Source organism: Bufo bufo, chromosome 1 (assembly GCF_905171765.1).
Source record: "Bufo bufo chromosome 1, aBufBuf1.1, whole genome shotgun sequence".
Taxonomy (NCBI): Eukaryota; Metazoa; Chordata; class Amphibia; order Anura; family Bufonidae; genus Bufo; species Bufo bufo.
In genome coordinates, this window is record NC_053389.1 from 646,552,138 (window position 1) to 646,572,408 (window position 20,271).

General features: G+C 41.9%; 1 protein-coding gene across 1 annotated transcript in view; it reads left to right on the top strand.

Annotated features, from left to right (window-relative positions):
- Window positions 1–20,271, top strand: part of PRTG (protogenin) — a 130,666-nt gene that overhangs the window by 38,491 nt on the left and 71,904 nt on the right. The window contains exon 3 of the mRNA XM_040414962.1: window positions 18,754–18,898. Coding sequence (XP_040270896.1) covers window positions 18,754–18,898 — 145 coding nt within the window. The remainder of the gene's footprint in view (window positions 1–18,753; window positions 18,899–20,271) is intronic.

A 20,271-nucleotide genomic window follows, 5' to 3' on the forward strand; every position in this document is an offset into this window, starting at 1 on the left:
ATACTGAACCCAAACCCGAACTTCTGTGAAGAAGTCCGGGTTCGGGTCTGAGTACCAAACATGCTGATTTTTCTCACGCGCGTGCAAAACGCATTAAAACGCTTTGCACTCGTGGGGAAAAATTGTGCATGTTCCTGCAACGCACCCGCATCTTTTCCCGCAACGCCCGTGTGAAACCAGCCTCAGGGTGCCTGCACATGTACCGGAATCTGTGCGTTTTTTTCCTCGCGGATTCCTGTGTCCTGTGAAAGAAGATAAATGTGTCTATCCCGCTGACTCCACCTCCTACTCGGAAAGTGTCGCGGGTGGCATAGAAATGCCACTTGCAAAGGTGTTTATTTTGCAAAGGTGTTTTCTGCCAAAAAACTAAGTTTGTCTTAACATGTAAAGACTCCCAGGCACCTAGTGAGATCATGAATGAATCAAGTGTGTAAATGCAATCGCTTAATGGCCTTACATTTTAGAAGAGTGCTGCCCTGCAGTAACCATCTAGTTTAGTAGCACACACTATTGGGATTATACTTTAGATTTTGACCTCATCTGAAATTGGATTAATCACCACATACCGGTATTCCTTCTCAAACTGAAGCCTAATGTATGCCATATGATTTGACCAATGATTTGGTGACAGCTATGTTACTGTGGCGGTAAGAGAATAAGTGGCTGCCATACACGTAACATCTGACTGGCAGCCCTCACTGACATGAGATTTGGATCCATTGACAAATAATCTTATTTTTATCGTCAGGTTAATACTTGAGCAATTGCATTGCTTTCCTCCTGGCGCATCTGGTGGCAGTGGGATGGATTTTATTGAATTTGTGTGTTTGCACCTCAAACAAAGATCTGCATTGTAAAACGGCCCTGGCAAACAAAAGACACATTTCCTCCTCATGTCCCCTCCTGCTCATTTAAATATCAAGGTCAGATTCTCAATAACCCGGTTAGTGTATAAATGAGTTTTGTCATAATGACTTACAACAGCCATTTCCAGGCAGTGTATTAATTGCACTACTTCTTGCTGTGGGTTAATTCCTATCCCTCATGTTTCCCCTGAGGATTCCCTTTCATAGCCTGACTCACTGTAACAGCTACAGTATTAAAGGACTTAAGATCACTTATATAATCTTAAGAAATTCCTGATTTACACAGTACCGACATGAAAAACAGAAAATGCACTGTTAGGGACTAATGGGTTAATGCTAGTTTCCTATCATTAGATTAAGGTACTCAGCAGTATTTCTAAATGATAGCAATAACCCTTTAATTTTTTAAAATTACAGCTCCCTCTGCGCCGGCTTTCAGACCTATCCATTAACATCTCAGTCATGCTGCGTTAAAATGTAATTTAATTCCACAGCAGGCAAGTATTTGGTCACTACAAAGGCAGATTGCTTTCCCCCCAGGACTGGAAATTTGATAAATCCCCAAATACAGTAACTTTAGGAGGTTTCACTTGCCTCTAAGGCTCTAACCATGCTTTGCTGCAGTGGTCATTCTGCTCCCCCACGGACTTGTGCCTTTGCAAAGGTCATGTAACATTATCTTTAATAATTAAAGGCCTATTGTATTTTCCCAGGTTAACACATCTGCACTTTTTTGTGGCATCTAGTGTATATGTGTATTATGTATAGACGTACGTTTACTTCTTGTACTCACTACTGCCCACATTCTAGAAAAAAGATCATTTATGTTGGACTTTATTTGATACCACTGTACATGGGCTTTTCTGTTATAAGAATGATTCCACAAAGCACCATGACTTCCTTTTTATAGCAGGGCCATGACACCCATGCGGCATCTGTTTTCAAACTGATGCAACTAAATCCTGACACTCTATTGATTCACAGTTTCAGTATTTTAGATGGCAAGCATAGCGCTTCAGACTGCACTATTCTTGCCATCATAATTCCATAGGGTAAGATGAATTCCCTGACAGACCCCATTAACTTTAGTGTGAACCCCTTACAGGGTTTGTCCAGGATTTTCTTTTTTGACATGTCCCCAAACGGCATGTCACTACTGGGACACAACGCTGCTGAGGCCAGTTATTGGCTGCAGTGGTACATGAGACCCCATCTGTGCACAAAGTTTATATATTGGACCAGAAATATGGTGAAGACAGCCTGGGAGCCACAAAGCCCAAATGGAATGGCGGGGGGCAGGTAAGTATAGCTCTTTTCACAAGTTTTTTTTTTTTTTTTTTAATACTGGACAACCCCTTTAAAGGAGTTATCCTAGAATAAAAAAAAATTCTTTAGAAAGTCATGTAGCTAAATAACTTTAGTTCTGTTCATTTTGCTATCCTACCTCTGTTCACCTGCCTATCTGCATGGAGGACAGTGGGCAGTCCTGCATTGCTCCCCATGTGACTGCCCTTTTACACAGAGAAACTACATTTCCCAGCAGCACCCTGTGTCATCCTCTGTGCATCAACTACTGAAAGCAGAGGATAGGGAAACTGTACATGCGTGGTTTCTCTGCTCAGGGAGAGACAACAATTCAATAGGAAGAAAGAAGGGAACTAATTGCACATTTATCACAGAGTAAAGAACTATTGGTGGACATGTCCAGTAGCTACGATGGGCATACAATGAGTTGGCATTAGTTATTTAGAGAGTACCCCTTTAACACACAGAATTTCTCTTTAAAGGGGTATTCCAATCTTAGACAATGGGGCCATATTGCTAGGATATGCCCACATTGTCTGACATTGTCTGATAGGTGCAGGTCCCAACCGGAGCGGGGAGCGCTGTGGTTGGAGGACCCCAGATTTCCCGGGGTTTGTCCACCACCAAGCGCAATCCCCGCCTCTCCCATAGAAGTGAATGGGAGCTTACATGCGCAGTGCGCTCTCCTTCACTTTTGGAGCTCCGTTCTCGATATAGGTGCGGGTCCCACACCTATAAGACAATGGGGGCATATCCTAGCAATATGCCCCCATTGTCTGAGATGAGAAAACCCCTTTAACATGAATCTGTCACCTCCTTCAAGCCTAATCAAAGCGTATTCCCATCCAAGACATTGATGGGATATCGATAGGTAGACACTTTTAGAACATGCTTTGGGAATCCCGAAAAATAGCCCACTGCTGGCTCAGGTATTTCTGGCATTCTGATAGCAATGAATGGAGAGGTGACCATGCATGCGCAGTGTGCTCTCTATTCAATAGAACTTTTGAAAATAGCAGAGCCCGCTTGCTCGACTATTTTCAGATCTCCCATAGCTATTAATGAAGAGCACAGCGGGGATGTGCGGCATGCTCTCCTTCACTCCGGGGTTCATGTTCTGGGGATAGGACCAGGTCCCAAAGGTTATGACTACTCTTATCTGATATTGACCGCATATCTTAGTGGTATGCTATCAATGTCTGAGATGGGCCAACCCCTACAGACTGGCCGTGGAATAACTCCAGAAGTCCTCTCATTGTTTCTACAGCCAGTTTTCGGGCACACAGTGAGGATATGGGTTAGTAGCGATAGACAGATGATCTGGAGTCAATGGCAGTAGTATTTGTAGTACTGTACTTAATAGTCCTTGCGGGAGGTGACAGTTTCACTTTAAGATGTGATGTGTTTGACTATGTTTTTCTGGTCTCTGTTGCCTTTTATTTCTTCAATGTGGTTTTATTTCACACACCCTGATAATGGTCATTGGGAAGTGTTGAGAGAGGTTTCAACTGCACTAGAAATAATAAGCTTTTGGATGTAGATCTCACGGTTAACCTCCTGCCACTGTCTGAACATTCATACTGTAACTTCACAGATGAAATATGATCTTCATGTTTCTTTAAGTGCCCTTGTATAAACCACAAATTGTTTTGATATGGCTTATTCCAAGCATTATGGTTGATTTCTAGTTGGCTCAGGGCCAGTATGTCACACTTTGAGTCTTATGTGTGACTGAGTTAAACCTGCTGTTGGTTTTGTGGTTGGTGTACTTCTATAAGTACACTCGAATATGTAAGGCTACTTTCACACTCGCGTTTTGGCTTTCCGTTTGTGAGATCCGTTCAGGGCTCTCACAAGCGGTCCAAAACTGATCAGTTTGCATTCTATTGCATTCTGAATGGAAAAGGATCTGCTCAGAATGCATCAGTTTGCATCAGTTCAATCTCCATTCCGCTTTGGAGACGGATACCAAAACGCTGCTTTCAGCGTTTTGGTGTCCGTCTGATGAAACTGAGCCAAACGGATCCATTCTGGCACACAATGTAAGTCAATGGGGATGGATCCATTTTCACTGACACAATCTGGCACAAAAGAAAACGGATCCGTCCTCCATTGACTTTCAATGGTGTTCAAGACGGATCTGTCTTGGCTATGTTAAAGATAATACAAACAGATTTGTTCTGAACGGATGCAGACGGTTGTATTATCTGAACGGATCCGTCTGTGCAGATCCATGACGGAACCGCACCAAACGCAAGTGTGAAAGTAGCCTAAGAAGTGAAGATAGTGTGTGACTAGGGGATCCAGAGTTCAGCTTTCATGTATTTCTTGTATATCTTTGTTCTTCACATATTCAGTCTAATTGACCAGCTAAGGCTACTTTTACACTAGTATTTATACTGGATCCGGCAGGTTTCAGCAAAACGCTTCTGTTACTGATAATACAACCATCTGCATCTGTTATGAACGGATCCTGTTGTATTATCTTTAACATTGCCAAGACGGATCTATCATGAACCCCATTTAAAGTCAATGGAGGACGGATTTTCTATTGTGGCAGATTCCGTCCACATTGACTTGCAGTAAGGGTCATGTCGAATCCGTCTTGCTCCGCATCCCAGGACGGAAAGCAAACTACAACATGCTGCGGTTTGCTCTCCGGTATGGGAACGCAACTAAACGGAATGGAATGCATTTTGGAGCATTCCGTTCAGTTCAGTTTTTTCCCCATTGACAATGAATGGGGACAAAACTGAAGCATTTTTTTGCCTTTGCGGTACTGAGCCCACTGAGCCCCTATGACCGATCTCAATATCGGAAAACTAAAACGCTAGCCTAAATGACAGGACCTATAACAAGATTACAATTTGAGTATTTGGTATAGTTGAAACTCTCAAACTGGCGTGACCCATTCTCTTCTGCTCAAGTTAATCCTTTGTTAATTCCCCCACCAAACTTGCTCTTTTCTTTCGATGGAGTATCTAATGGACCAGGCCATAATTTAGTTACAAAGGTTGATATGTCTCTTAGTGCTTCATTCTGCAACCACAATGCATACGGCTAGACAGAAAAGTATTCATGATAGAAGCTCAATAAAAATTGACATTAGAAAATTACTCATTTATAAGGGAACCTTTAGCTCTGTGGATACTAGCATTTAATGCAAATAATTGTCTGTTAATCTAGTTACCAGTAACATTACTTGCTTGAGGTCCACATGGTGTGTGCAGAGGTCTAGAAAAATGTCACTTTGATGAACTTTACTGAGAAGAGTTTTGCCTGGACGTGTCAGGAAGTCCTTGCTCAGAAGGAGAGCTTGTGCGTTACTCAGCTGGAAGAAAAACACAGACAGAGCCCTTTGAAGTATAAAACTTAGTTTAGGGAAGCTCAAAGAACTTAAGTTATTTGAAATGTAAGAGGTCTGTGCATTGGTAAAGTAAAAATAAAATTTGTAGTTTTCCTTTTCACATGTTGAATTTAAGAATGCCTGAGACTCAGCATCTAAGATGGTGTCATATATTTCTTAGGGACCTTAGCAGACCTATCATAGAAACATAGAATGTGTCGGCAGATAAGAACCATTTGGCCCATCTAGTCTGCCCAATATACTGAATACTATGGATAGCCCTTGGCCCTATCTTATATGAAGGATGGCCTTATGCCTATCCCATGCATGCTTAAACCCCTTCACTGTATTTGCAGCTACCACTTCTGCAGGAAGGCTATTCCATGCATCCACTACTCTCTCAGTAAAGTAATACTTCCTTATATTACTTTTAAACCTTTGCCCCTCTAATTTAAAACTATGTCCTCTTGTAGCAGTTTTTCTTCTTTTAAATATTCTCTCCTCTTTTACCTTGTTGATTCCCTTTATGTATTTAAAAGTTTCTATCATATCCCCTCTGTCTCGTCTTTCTTCCAAGCTATACATGTTAAAGGGGTTGTCCGGGTTCAGAGCTGAACCCGGACATACCTCTATTTTCATCCTGGTAGCCCCCCCTAAATCGCGCAGGGCAAAGGCATTTTTTGGAGATCCGGTGACGTACCGGACTCTTCATAGGGCTTCCAGGAAGCCCGGTGACGTCACCGGCACTGATGGGCGGGCTTTAGTGCTGCCCTAGCCAGTAAAACAGCTAGGGCAGCGTTAAAAAACGCCCATCACAGCCAGTGACGTCTCCGAACACACTGCCGGGGAGAAGCTTCTGCCCGGCAGTGTGTGATTGTAAACAAAAGAGCCCTTGCCCTGCGCGATTTAGCCCAGGGCAAAGAAGAGCATCGGAGCATGAATTGCTCCGATGCTCTTGTCAGGGGGGCTGCCGGGGTGAAATTATGGGTATGTCCGGGTTCATCTCTGAACCCAGACAACCCCTTTAAGGTCCTTTAATCTTTCCTGGGGAGTTTTATCCTATAATCCATGTACTAGTTTAGTATCTCTTCTCTGAACTCTCTTCAAAGAATCAATATCCTTCTGGAGATATGGTCTCCAGTACTGAGCACAATACTCCAAATGAGGTCTCACTAGTGCTCTGTAGAGCGGCATGAGCACCTCCCTCTTTCTACTGATACTTTACCTTTACCTTAAAGTAGAACTCCCGGCAAAATGTTTATTCTCTGACCTGCTATAGTGATGTCATGTGACCAGCACTCTGATCTACAACTGACCCAGGACAGGAAGTCAGTTACTTCTCTATTCATCCCTATGAGACTGACACTGAGGCTCCCATAGAAATACATAGAGAAACTGACTTCCTGTCCACACATAAGATGCTGTGTTATTTGGAGAGTCTGATTGCTGGTCACATGACACTGCTGAGAAGCATAAGGAAGGTATAACTCACAAATACAGACACTGGTAAGAAGATTACATTACATCATGTACCTTTCTAACAGGTCAGAGAATACAATTTTTGGCGGGAGTTCTTCTTTAAAGTGGTTATACATATTAATATAAGGTTGATACTTTTGTTGGGTGGAATTTAACAACGAAGTCAATTTTCAGCCGACCGATGACAGACTATTATCAGTTGAAAACAAGTTTGTGGATGAAAGATATTTCTTTGAAAAAACATTCCCAGGAAGATGGTTTGTTCATTGCCTGGTTTCATTGAACATATATGGCCAATTTGAGTAACTGTAACAGCTAATATGGACTAAAATATGTATGGCCGTGTCTAGGAAATGATCGTTCACCAGATGACTTTGTTCACCTGCTGTGCAACCATCAACCAACTCCTATCTAATGTGAATGGGCACCTTTAGGCTTCAAATTACCCTGTCAGAGGGATGTTAAAAAGTCAACATTCCCCTCATGCTGTCTTTATTCTTGAAATCTGGCAATAGAATTTATGTTAGTAGATTGTAGGAACCCAAGGTAATATCTTAAGACAAAGAACCAAGGAGTGTTCTGGCATTTAATATTAATCGGATAGGTCATTCGTATTTAAAGGGATTCTCCAGGAATAATTTAAAGTGGCCGAAGCAACCTGTCCTAGAATGTGAGCAGGACTGATTGCCTTCAATTGCAGAGGTGTCTAGGGGAGTGAGGAGATGGAGCCTCATTACACATTACACTTCTCTACATTAAATGGTAGTGATGTGATCCTGCCTACGATATGCCATCATGGCTGAGCAGCCTGACGGGAATGCTTATCAATGTGTAGTATATGCAAGAGCCAGAGCATAGTGTGTCTCAGCCCCCCAGGCAGTTTTGTAAGTCAAGGCAATGCATCCTACTCACATTCTAGGACAAGTTGCTTGCAGCCATTTTAAATAATTTCCGGAGAACCCCTTTAACTCCCAAAGAACCTGTCACCATGAAAATACAATGTAATCTGCAGGCAGCATGTTATGGAGCAGGATGAGCTGAACAGATTGATATATAGTTTTAGTGGAAAAGATTCAGTTAAAGGGAACCTGTCACCTGGATTTAGTGCACAGAGCTGGGGACATGGGCTGCTAGATGGCCGCTAGTACATCTGCAATACCCAGTCCCCACAGCTCTCTGCGCTTTTATTGTGTTAAAAAACCTTTTTGATCCATATGCAAATGACCTGATATGAGTCCTGTATCCGGAGATGAGTCCAGCGGAAAGGAGCCCAGCACCGCCCCGCGTCCTCCGAATCTCCTCCTTGCTGGCTGAAGTCACAGAGCTGGAGCGCTGAAATCTCGCGATGCGCGAGCTAGCGCATGCGCAGTGTCGGCATCATGTTCATTCCCTGTGCTGGCATCAGCACAGGGAACGAACTACGCATGCGCTAGCTCGCGCATTGCGAGATTTCGGCGCTCCAGCTCTGTGACGTCAGTCAGCAAGGAGGAGATTCGGAGGTCAGTGGTATGGCCAGTGATTTGCTTAGGTGAGTAAAACTCTTTTTTTTTTTATAAACCACTCTGGCCTTTTATTAAAAAATATTTCACCCTCAGACCTTTATAAGTTAAATCTTTGACTACATTTAATTGTAGTCAGTTTGATGAAATAAATACTTAGCAATAGTGACCTGACTTAGAATATTTAATAACTACCCTGTCACTTTGATTGGAATTAATAAGCTAATCGGACAACACACCAGTTCCAAAGGATGCGTTTGTAGACCCGATACAATGAAAGTTAATAGGTGTTGTCACATTTCCAAAGGCTGCAGACAGATGAGAGGATTATTAGCTCCAAGGAAGAAAATGTATTTCCCATATTTTATTTCCCTAACATTTAATTGCTTGTGAATACTTGCTGGGATTCTGTGTGGTTTTCATGTGACTATTTAGCTACTTACTAGTGCTAATACTTTATGGAATGGAAGCAAACCCTGGGAAAAGGTATGTGTAGGATTAGTTATCAACGCAAGAAGCCAATCACTTGGCAGAGAGTGCAGGAAAAGCACCCCTGGCAAGGGGGAATCTATGTGCCCTTTGGCCCCTAAAAGCATTGTGGCCACACAGGATGAAGAGCTTTGAAGCTGTTTAATGTGGCTTGTTTCTTGCCTTCCTGGTACTTTTCCTCCTTTGCTGAAAACTGGAAGGTGCCAAGGGAAGCTACTTGAAGTGTATTAGCATTTATTGTGCATTTCTCTGGCCACACACTGCAGCCTGGATGATAGATGATCTGAGAAGGGGAACCCATCTGGGATGCTTTAAAAGTGAGAAGATCAAATCGCACTTGCTAAGCTCGCAAAATCAAATACATTCTGTCAACAGCACTTGGAATAAGCGATGGGGCACATGACGCTCTCGCTGTTAATTAGAACTGTTAACCCATTGACTGTCTACACTAGTATGTGACATAGCTATTAAGCGATTGGTTTAGAACAGTATGTTTAGATGTAATATGACTGAATTTCGCATTGTTCTTGCCCTGTGTGGCAGCAGTTATCATTGAGATTCACTGATCATTGGTTTTTGGGTGGATTGACAATCTGATATTCCAGGATATTAATTCTACAAAGTATTTGGCAAAACCATGAGAATGGGCACAGACGACATTAAATCTTATGAAACCCAACCACTATAGCCATTATACATTTGGTGGGTGGGAAACAAATCCATTGACTGTCCAGGAGCACTTATCACTTGCATTTTATCCATCACCCAGTGTTTAAAATGGCTGGACTATTGTGCAAATCAAGCACCAAGTGGACCTCTTCTGTCACCCCTATTTTCTTCTAGATTGTAAGCAGGGTGAGCCCACATTCATATTGCTTAATTTGCTGATTAATTCATTACTGTGTTATGTTATTTTGTCTGTATGTGAACCCTCTGTCTTGTGAGGTGCCTCAAAATGACAATGCATTCGGAAAGTCTTCAGACCCTTTTACATTTTTTACATTTTGCTATGTTTGGCCTTGTGCTAAAACCCCCCCCCCCCCCCCCCCCCAAAAAAAAACATATATACGTGAAAACAGAATGTTAAAAATCTTTGCTAATTTATTGAAAAGGAAAAACTAAAACATGGCATTGACATAAGTATTCCGACCCTTTACTCAGTACTTAGTTGTAGCACCTTTGGTAGTAACTTAATCCATTCCCTAAGCCCATCAGACATGCTGGCCTTTTACAATCGGACCCAAGTATGATTATAGAGATTAGTTTCACTTCTTTGATGAGAACACATAATTGGCAATATTGGCTTATTCCAATTATTAGTTATGCAAATGTCCTGCTGATGTTCTTAACAGAAAGAAATACGAGATAACTACCAACAGTGTGGAAAGTCTGTCGTCACGGTCATTACACAGTGATGTCTCCCCGACTGTACACATTAAAACACACTCTTGTAGTTATGAACTGTGTTAATGAAAAGAGTGTTATAGGACGCCACCTGGGATATTTGCTACATACCGGATGGTAACCAGAGAAAAACCCACATAAAAATGTAGGAATGTATGGAATTATCAATCCTATAAATTATTTTGTTCACTGGCAATCATCCTCTGGTTCATAGTTTAGCACTGTGTGACACTGAGAGTACTTGAGATTAAATCTTGATGCTTTTAAAAGGCTTGTGTCACTTCAGCAAAATAGTATTTATTATGTAGAGAAAGTTAATACAAGGCACTTACTAATGTATTGGGATTGTCCATATGGCCTCCTTTGCTGGCTGGATTCATTTTTCCATCTCATTATACACTGCTTGTTTCTAGGGGTTACGGACACCGATACGTGGTGGCTGGAATGGGATCTGTTGCACATGCATGCCTACGTGAACTCCCATGGTCCTGGCCACCAGAGAGGCTGGCGCTTCTTTACCTATAGTGTGCAAGCATGGCCACCGCTGCTGGATTGCAGGGTGGTCTTAACCCCTGCATACGAGCAAGGTATTACGTAATGGAAAAATGAATCAAGCCAGCAAAGGGGGCAATGTGGACAATCACAATATATTAGTAAGTGCCCTGTATTAACTTTGTCTACATGATAAATGCTATTTGTTGAAGTGAGACAACCCCTTTAAGGGTAACTACACACCAGTTCAAAATAGAAATTAAGCTCAAAGCGCAGTTTTTTGTGTGGATTTCCTTGCATTTAACCTTAAACACGTGTTACTTCCATTTTTTGTGCGCATTTTTTGCAGTTCTCACCCTTGTATTTTGGCTACAGCAAAATCTGCCACGTATCCTACAGCAGAAACCTCTGCTGTGCTGCAGTTTCTGCTGTGGTTTTTATGTAGACCCACAAGCAGGCTAACTGTAACTGCAACAAGAATAGACCTGCACATTCTTGGCGCAGTCTTAAAAATCATATGGCAAAAACTCTTGCCCGCATGAACTGTGGCATGGCCTCCCATTGAAAACAATGGAAGGCCATTTCAGAGCACATTCGGCCTGGTTTTCAGCACCAAATCCGTGCTGAAACCCCCCCTCCCCAAATTATACGAACATACCCTAACCCCTTTCTTGTTTGTTTGTTGTTTTCTGCTGTGGAAATTATTTTTCAGGTTATTATTTGTGATTTTCTCCTTAAACATTTTGCTGTTTGCTCCTTGACCTTTTAATTACTGCCATGTGAACGAGGGTGTTTAGCTGCTCATTGGAAATGTTTTTCTGTTGTAATGGCTGCTGGGCAGCTCCTCACTTCCTGAACTTTGAAAGAATTTGGTGATTGACATAGCAAATGTGTCTTTAGCTTGTAGAGCTTCTGAAACCTTAGGGTACGGTTTCCTCCCACACTCCAAAGACATACTGTTACGGACCTTAGATAGAGCCCTATTAGGGACAGGTTAAGGCTACTTTCACACTTGCGTTCGGAGCGGATCCGTCTGGTATCTGCACAGACGGATCCGCACCTATAATGCAAACGTTTAGATCCGTTCAGAACGGATCCGTTTGCATTAGCATGAACAAAAAAAAAAAAAAAAAAAAATTATTATTATTTTTTTTTGGTTCATGATAATGCAAACGGATCCGTTTTGACTTTACATTGAAAGTCAATGGGGGACGGATCCGTTTGAAAATTGAGCCATATTGTGTCAACTTCAAACGGATCCGTCCCCATTGACTTACATTGTAAGTCTGGACGGATCCGTTTGCCTCCGCACGGCCAGGCGGACACCCGAACGCTGCAAGCTGCGTTCAGGTGTCCGCCTGCTGAGCGGAGCGGAGGACAAACGGTGCCAGACTGATGCATTCTGAGCGGATCCGCGTCCACTCAGAATGCATTAGGGCTGGACGGATCCGTTCGGGGCCGCTTGTGAGAGCCTTCAAACGGAACTCACAAGCGGAGCCCCGAACGCTAGTGTGAAAGTAGCCTAATGCTGTTTGTACCTCTAGATAAAGTGAAATCAGTATCTGTATAAGGCTGCCTCATGGTTGACAATGCATATCAGAACAAAAACCAAGCCAGGAGGAGGAAAGAACTGCCGAGATAGGATTTTGTGGAGGCACAGATCTGGAGAAGGGTAGAAAAAAATGTGGTCTCCATAATTCTTAAATTGAAGAAGTTTGGAACAACCAGGACTCTTCTGAGAGCTGGCTGCCCCACCAAATTAAGTAATTAAGGAAGAGGGACCTTGGTAAGATAGGTGACCAAGAACCCAATGGTCCTTACTGAGCTCCAATGAACCATGATTGCAACTGGGAGAAACTTCCAGAATGTCAAATATCACTGCAGCATTCTTCCGGTCTGGACTTTATGGCAGAGTGGCCAGAAAGAAGCCTCAGTAAAAGACAAATGAAAGCTTGCAAAAAAGCACCTAAAGGACTGTGAGAAACAAGATTCTCTGGTCTGATAAAACTGAGATTGAGCTTTTTGGCCTCACTTGTAAGTGTTATGTATGGAATACCATCCCTACAGTGAAGCATGATGGTGGCAGCATCAAGCTGTAAGGTGTTTTTCAGCAGCCAGGACAGGAAGACAGGTCAGAGTTGAGAGAAAGATGAATGGAGAAAGTACAGAGATATTCTTAAAGGGGTTGTTCGAGTTACTTTTTGTTCTTTCTATGTTCCTAACTAGGCAAATATAACAACTCACTAATTAACTCACTTTATCTGCAGTGCCTGGTTTATCAGATTTGACTGAGGGTCACATGACCTGTGATGTCAGCTTCTTTCCCTGCTCTGATAAAGTTTGTTTACAAGCCTGTAAACTAAAAGGCACTGTGCTGGCCACACCCCCCTTCACTGCCCGGCTGTCTGCTCTCTCCTAGGATTCTTAACCCCTTCAGCTGCACAGACTGGGTAGCTGCAGGGAGTGACAATTCTGGGCACAGGAGCTGACAGACTAGAGAGAGCATTGCAGAAGAAGGTAGGGGGAAGATCCTGTGTGTATTAGCAGTGTCATTATGCAGCTGGGACTTGTAGTTCTACACTTACAAGTTTCTGTTGATTCTCCCAGCAATCAGGGCAGCTCTTGTATCCACTCCCTTAGCAGTGTCATTATACAGCTGGGACTTGTAGTCTTACACATACAACATGCTGCTGAGTCTCCCAGCACTCAGGGCAGCTCTTGTATTCACTCCCTTAGCAGTGTCATTATACAGATGGGACTTGTAGTCCTACACATACAACATGCTGCCGAGTCTCCCAGCAGGCAGACATGTCACTCAGGGCAGCACTTGTATTCACCCCCTTAGCAGAGCAGGGGAAGGGGCAGAGATTGAACCAGGGAAATGAGGAAATAGATTTTTTTTTGCCTAAAACTTGCTTAGCTTGGTTATATATCGCTGACCATCAGATTTTCAGTGCTATATATATTTTTTTTTCATAACTCAGACAACCCCTTTAATGAAAACCTGATCCAGTATGCTCTGGACCTCAGATGGTGCCAAAGGTTTACCTTCCAACAAGACCCTAAGCACACAGCTAAGACAACACAGGAGTGGCTTAGGGACAACTCAGTAAATGTCCTTGAGTGGCTCAGCCGGAGCCCTAACTTGAACCTGATTGAACATCTCTGGAGAGACCTAAAAATGGCTGTCCACTGATGGTCACCATCCAATCTGACAGAGCTTGAGAGGATCTGCAGAGAAGAATGGCAGAAAATGCCCTAATCCAGTTGTGCAAACCTTATGGCATCATACCCAGAAGACTGGCAGCTGCAGTTGCTGCCAAAGGTGCTTTAATTAAATCCTGAGTAAAGGGTCTGAATATTAATCAATGCAGTATTTTAGATTTTTGTTTTCAATTAATTGGCAAAGATTTTGAACATTCCGTTGTCACTTTCTCATTATGAAAGCAGAATAACAGGGAAAAAAATTTAACTTTTTAAAATTTTATAAGAAGGTCGCAATATAACAAAATGTGAAAAAAGTGAAAAGGTCTGAAGACTTACCGATAGCACTGTGTGTGTGTGAGTGTATATATATATATATATATATATATATATATATATATATATACACCACCTACCACTGAACTGCAGAAACGTGTCTAAACATGAGCAGTTTAGTATTGCCACATACATACACACTTGTAGGCAGAGATTAACCAATTTCCTGTAGGGAGCCATAGGTGACTATCCATTATCAGCGGAGGCTACAAATGAATGTGAAATCTGATAAACTTTCATCTTGGCTGATTCATTCCCTAAGGCTGTGCTGGGGTTACACATGGTCTGAAAGCACTTGATAGTAATAAAGCCTGACAGCTTGGGGAAGTAACAATTGTGTTTAGGTTATTTTGATTTGTAAACCACAGAACAAATTAGCAAGATGTGTCCAGGAAATGAAATATACCATGCATCAGCTATCCAGAACTGAGTGTAAAAGCATCTGGCGTGCTACTTTAATACATGACAGATATTTTATGCATTACACCTACATGTAATGTCTTCTCACTCTGTAATTCTGCCTCCATATTGTTCTTGTTTCCTTTGGATACAAAATTTGGTTAGAGGAAATGTTAGTGATGGCTTCAACATTGATGTAGGCTTTTATAGATCATCTACTACAGTAGACACTTGGCAGTTCTTTAGTCAAACAAAACCAACAGTTAATGTTGGTTTTGTTTGGTCCTTTATAATAGTCAGTCAGATAATATCCAGAGTAACCGCCGTTGTTCAGCATGGACAGCAGCTAGATGGCTGGGAGTGACTCGGTAAGGTCCTGGTAGGTTGTCACAGGTCTCTGGAGCCATGATGGCTGCAGTGCATCCCACAGCTGCTGGAGGGTGCGTGGGGGAGGATCCATTGAGCAAACACAATGATTGAGGTGGTCCCACAGATGCTCAATTGGGTTCAAGTCTGGGGAATTAGGGATCCACTGTAGTACTTGGAAGTCTTGGTCATGTTCTTCCCACCAATGTTGGACAATTCTAGCACTGTGACATGTGACATTGCCTTGCTGGAAGATCCCATCTACCCCAGGGAAAACAATCAGCATGTATGGCTGTAAATGATCCGCAAGGAAGGATTCATACCCAAATCAACTTAGAGTGCCACATGGATGAGGGGGCCCAGAGAATGCATGAAAACATTCTCCAGACCATAACGCTGCCACCACTATCTTGTGTAAGATCTTCCAGCAGTGGTTGCAGGGTGTTTGATCTCTGATGTTTCTCATCTGCCACCTATACATCCATTCGTTAGATCAAGCAGAAAACATGACTCATTGGAAAAGACAATCCTTTGTCAATCAGTGGAGGTCCAAGTCAGATACGGCTGCGAACAATGATGCCATTTCTGCCAATCCAACTTCAAGGTACCTGGACCATCCATCTGCTTTGGATCCGCATATGAGGTAGGGTGTGCTGAACTGATGTTTTAGACACACATCTGGTAGTCCCTTGGTTCATTTTGGTGGTGAGCTGCTCCACTGTAGCATGTTTGTCCACCCTTGCGCACCTTTGTAGCTGCCTTTCACCTGATACATCAATGACATGTGGTGCTCCGCAGTTTTCATGTCCCTTATCCACAATGGGGCCAAACACTTTTCACCACAGCAGCACGCGAACAGTGCACAAACGGCGCAGTTTCAGAAATACTGCCATACTTTGTTCTGAAAGCCAATAATCATTCTTTTTTGCAACTCTGATAAATCGCCCCTTTTTTCCATGACAGAAACAAGGGTTATGTGTGCAGACGTGTGTAGATGTGTGTAAAACGTGTAGGTTCCAAATCATCAATAATATAATGATTTGTATCATTTCCAATAACCACCTGATATTCCTCATTATCTAAACCTATAGAATCACAAAATAAATACAGCATGTAATCTTACATATTTCTTTGAGGTGAACACAAACTAGAACATCATTCATTTACAATAGCTTTTAATATTATACTCATTTCTACTTTAAATGTAATTTAGTGAATCCCCCCTGTAGTTGAGCTATGAACGATGAAGTGATAAATACTAACCTATAATTTAAATTAATCCAGACATGTCAATCATTCTGTTAAAAATTTCTATTTAATAGCTAGAGCGGTATAACCCAGCACCCTTCACATACATATTCCTTCATGATCTACATGCTGCAGACATTGAAAATAGGAAGTGGTCATAATAATGTGACTCGAGTGTGTAGTATTAATGCTTGTATCATAATCACACTTCTATCCTTAGCAGAGAGCTTATTTGGGTCACTTCAGTGGGAAGTCCCAGTCCTGACTAATGGAAACACAGGTTGCTATGAGCATCATTTCAGCAGGTTTGAGGTTGTGTATAACACAGTAGTCGGTGTGGTTTTTGCCAAGTTGTAAACTTGAGAACAATCTACATACTAATAGAAAGGGGTGAACCTCTCATAAAAAGGCAATTACATTTATGGTGTTGTGGAGGAACCTGTTTTCTCGAACAACAGAAGCCTGTGTTAGACTTTGATGTGTCAGCTTTTTTATGGCTTGTTCCTCCCATCACGGCATTGCTTTTACAGTTTGGGTTTTAAATTGACATTAGCACTGACTAAAAAGGTGCAGAAACAGATTGTGCTACTACAAAAGGTAACAATGGCTCTGGAAATGACATTACAGCTGAAGGCTGAAATGTGAAATGCAGCAGAAGATAAACATGAACTCCATCTAGGAATATTCTACCGCCATATGTTATTATTGTGTAAGTCTACAGTGAGTCCTTCTTACCTGTTTCCTTGAAAGAGCATTTCCATCTGTAAAAAACGAAACAAAAAAAGACCAGTTAATAAAATGTCTTTTAGCTTTCTGTTCCCTCAAGTTTAGGAAAAAAAATCTGTTCTGTATAGGCAGCCCCTACATGACTATTGTTGGCAGTCCTGCAGATCCAACTGTATAAAGTGTATGGAGACCTCAGACCGTCAGCAGATGTTGAAGGAAGTGAAATTCATACATGTTTGGTTTCAAGATGCTCAATTTTTTCTTCTTCCAAGAGATAAGTGTTTCCAGAGGATACACATACATGCTCGCCCCATAGTTTATTTTACTGCCGTTCATTTGTTCTTTGACAAACGGAAAGTGTTGATCCTAAATAACAGAAGTATGGGAATATTTTTCCTAGACTGTTTAGATCAGTTGTGAATAAGGAAAACCATATTTTTATTTGGAAACCTCATTTGTGCATCTCCCTGGAAATAGAATTTTGTTTGCTCTTATGCCCATTGTCAACAATATCCATTATCCAGGAAATGCAGAAATAAATGCTTGTATGAAACCAGGACCAGTGACACATGACATGTATCAACCTTGTGTCTTGTGATTTGTTGAATATACATGAAGACATTTTGCTAAAACTCCACTAAGGACTCAATGTTATCGTTCATGGCGCTGGCACGTAAATTATCTTGCTCTTACGTATATGCACTTTTCACCTTTCACCGGGGTACTTTCCATTGTACACAGTATTCTAATTAGTATTTCTAACCATTCACGTTTCCATCTCAGTGAACTGAGTCAGACCGCACACTTATAGGTCAGATAATAAATTCCGAGCCGACCAAATTTGCCATTTACAACAGTACAATGAAAATATCTCCACTTGCCACTGGGAATGTTCCTGTTCTAAAAATACGGCCAACAGTGAAATACATGAATCTTGCACAAATATTTGAATATTATATTTGTGGGCTTTTGGGGGGCAGAATATGCCTTTAAAGAGAACGCATCATGAGAAAATGACCTATTGTATATTTGGTGATGCTATTTTTAATTTTCCATGTCAGTATCTATGTTTAAACAAAACCCATAAAATTCTGAAGTTTTCGCACTGGCCACTAAGTTTAATAATAGCACCACTTCTTGGTCTGTACAGATTACTTTACTGCAGTTATCTGCTTATCTGTCATCCTAATAGTGCCTGTGATGATATCACCTCTGTGTATAGATAAGGATCTACCATTCACAATAGGTGATTATTAAAGCTTATCTACTTCCTCCTGACCTCTGCACAGGTCACAGAGCATGCCTAGAAAACTCTCTATATAATCAATAGGGTCCCCTGCTGTCCATTTTGTCTATGAACCATGTGGCTGCTATAAAGCAATTTACCTAATGCTTTCTAAGTACTGTTAAGAACAGCTCAGGCAAGATGGCCACCACCATAATCATATTCAGGAAATAGAATAAAAAAATCTGTAATAACTGAGTAAATAAAAAACGGATTACAAAACAAAGATATGTGTTGCTATCTGGTTTTAACTGTCTGGTAAAGTTTTTGGTGACACATTTCCTTTAAGACTGTGTTTTTACATTTTAGCTATGTCTGGCTTTGAAGAACAACCAATTTCCATAAAGGTCCATGAAGGAGGGATGGCACGTTTCTCTTGTAAAATAACTGCACACCCTCAGGCTGTCATTACTTGGGAAGTGAATCGCACAGCTCTACCTCTTGCTATGGACAGGTAACTGAACAGCCCTTCTGAGGGTTTTATCTAGATACAGGGTGTAACAATTGTACTGCTAAGGCTGACATGTCATAAATTTGTTTTCTGAGATCAGTCAGGCTGGCTACACAGTATTGAGTATTGATGTTGGAGGTTTTGCATTGTAAAAATCAATAGAATGTTTTTAGTGGTCTTATGACCACAGATGGCCCCATTGACTTGTTCATGTGATCACTAATAGGCTATAATAATTTTTCCCTCACTATTGCTTTTTCTTTCAGTGCCTGCTTCTTACAGGATCTGATCAATATCAAGTTAACATATGGTTTTGCTGGTTTTGCCAAAATTACATATATATAGTTTATATATAGATATCATATTATACACTGTCTATTATGTTTTCAATATACCCTGAGCAAAAATATAAACGCAACACTTTTGGTTTTGCTCCCATTTTGCATGAGCTGAACTCAAAGATCTGAAACATTTTCTACATACACAAAAGACCCATTACTCTCAAATATTGTTCACAAATTTGTCTAAATCTGTGTTAGTGAGCACTTCTCCTTTGCCGAGATAATCCATCCCACCTCACAGGTGTGGCATATCAAGGTGCTGATTAGACAGCATGAATATTGCACAGGTGTGCCTTAGACTTCCCACAATAAAAGGCCACTCTGAAATGTGCAGTTTGATCACACAGCACAATGCCACAGATGTCGCAACATTTGAGGGAGCCTGCAAATGGCATGCTGACTGCAGGAATGTCTACCAGAGCTGTTGCCCATGCAATGAATGTTCATTTCTCTACTATAAGCCGTCTCCAAAGGCGTTTCAGAGAATTTGGCAGTACATCCAACCGGCCTCACAACCGCAGACCACGTGTAACTACACCAGCCCAGGACCTCCACATCCAGCATGTTCACCTCCATAATCGACTGAGACCAGCGACCCGGACAGCTACAATCAGTTTGCATAACCAAAGAATTTCTGCACAAACTGTCAGAAACCGTCTCAGGGAAGCTCATCTGCATGCTCGTCGTCCTCATCGGGGTCTGGGCCTGACTGCAGTTCGTCATCGTAACCAACTTGAGTGGGCAAATGCTCACATTTGATGGTGTCTGGTACGTTGGTGAGGCATTCTGTTCACGGATGAGTCCCAGTTTTCACTGTTCAGGGCACATGGCAGACAGCGTGTGTGGCGTCGTGTGGGTGAGCGGTTTGCTGACGTAAACGTTGTAGACCAAGTGGCACATGGTGGCGGTGGGGTTATGGTATGGGCAGGCGTATGTTATGGACAACAAACACAGGTGTATTTTATTGATGGCATTTTGAATCCACAGAGATACCTTGACGAGATCCTGAGGCCCATTGTTGTGCCATTCATCCAC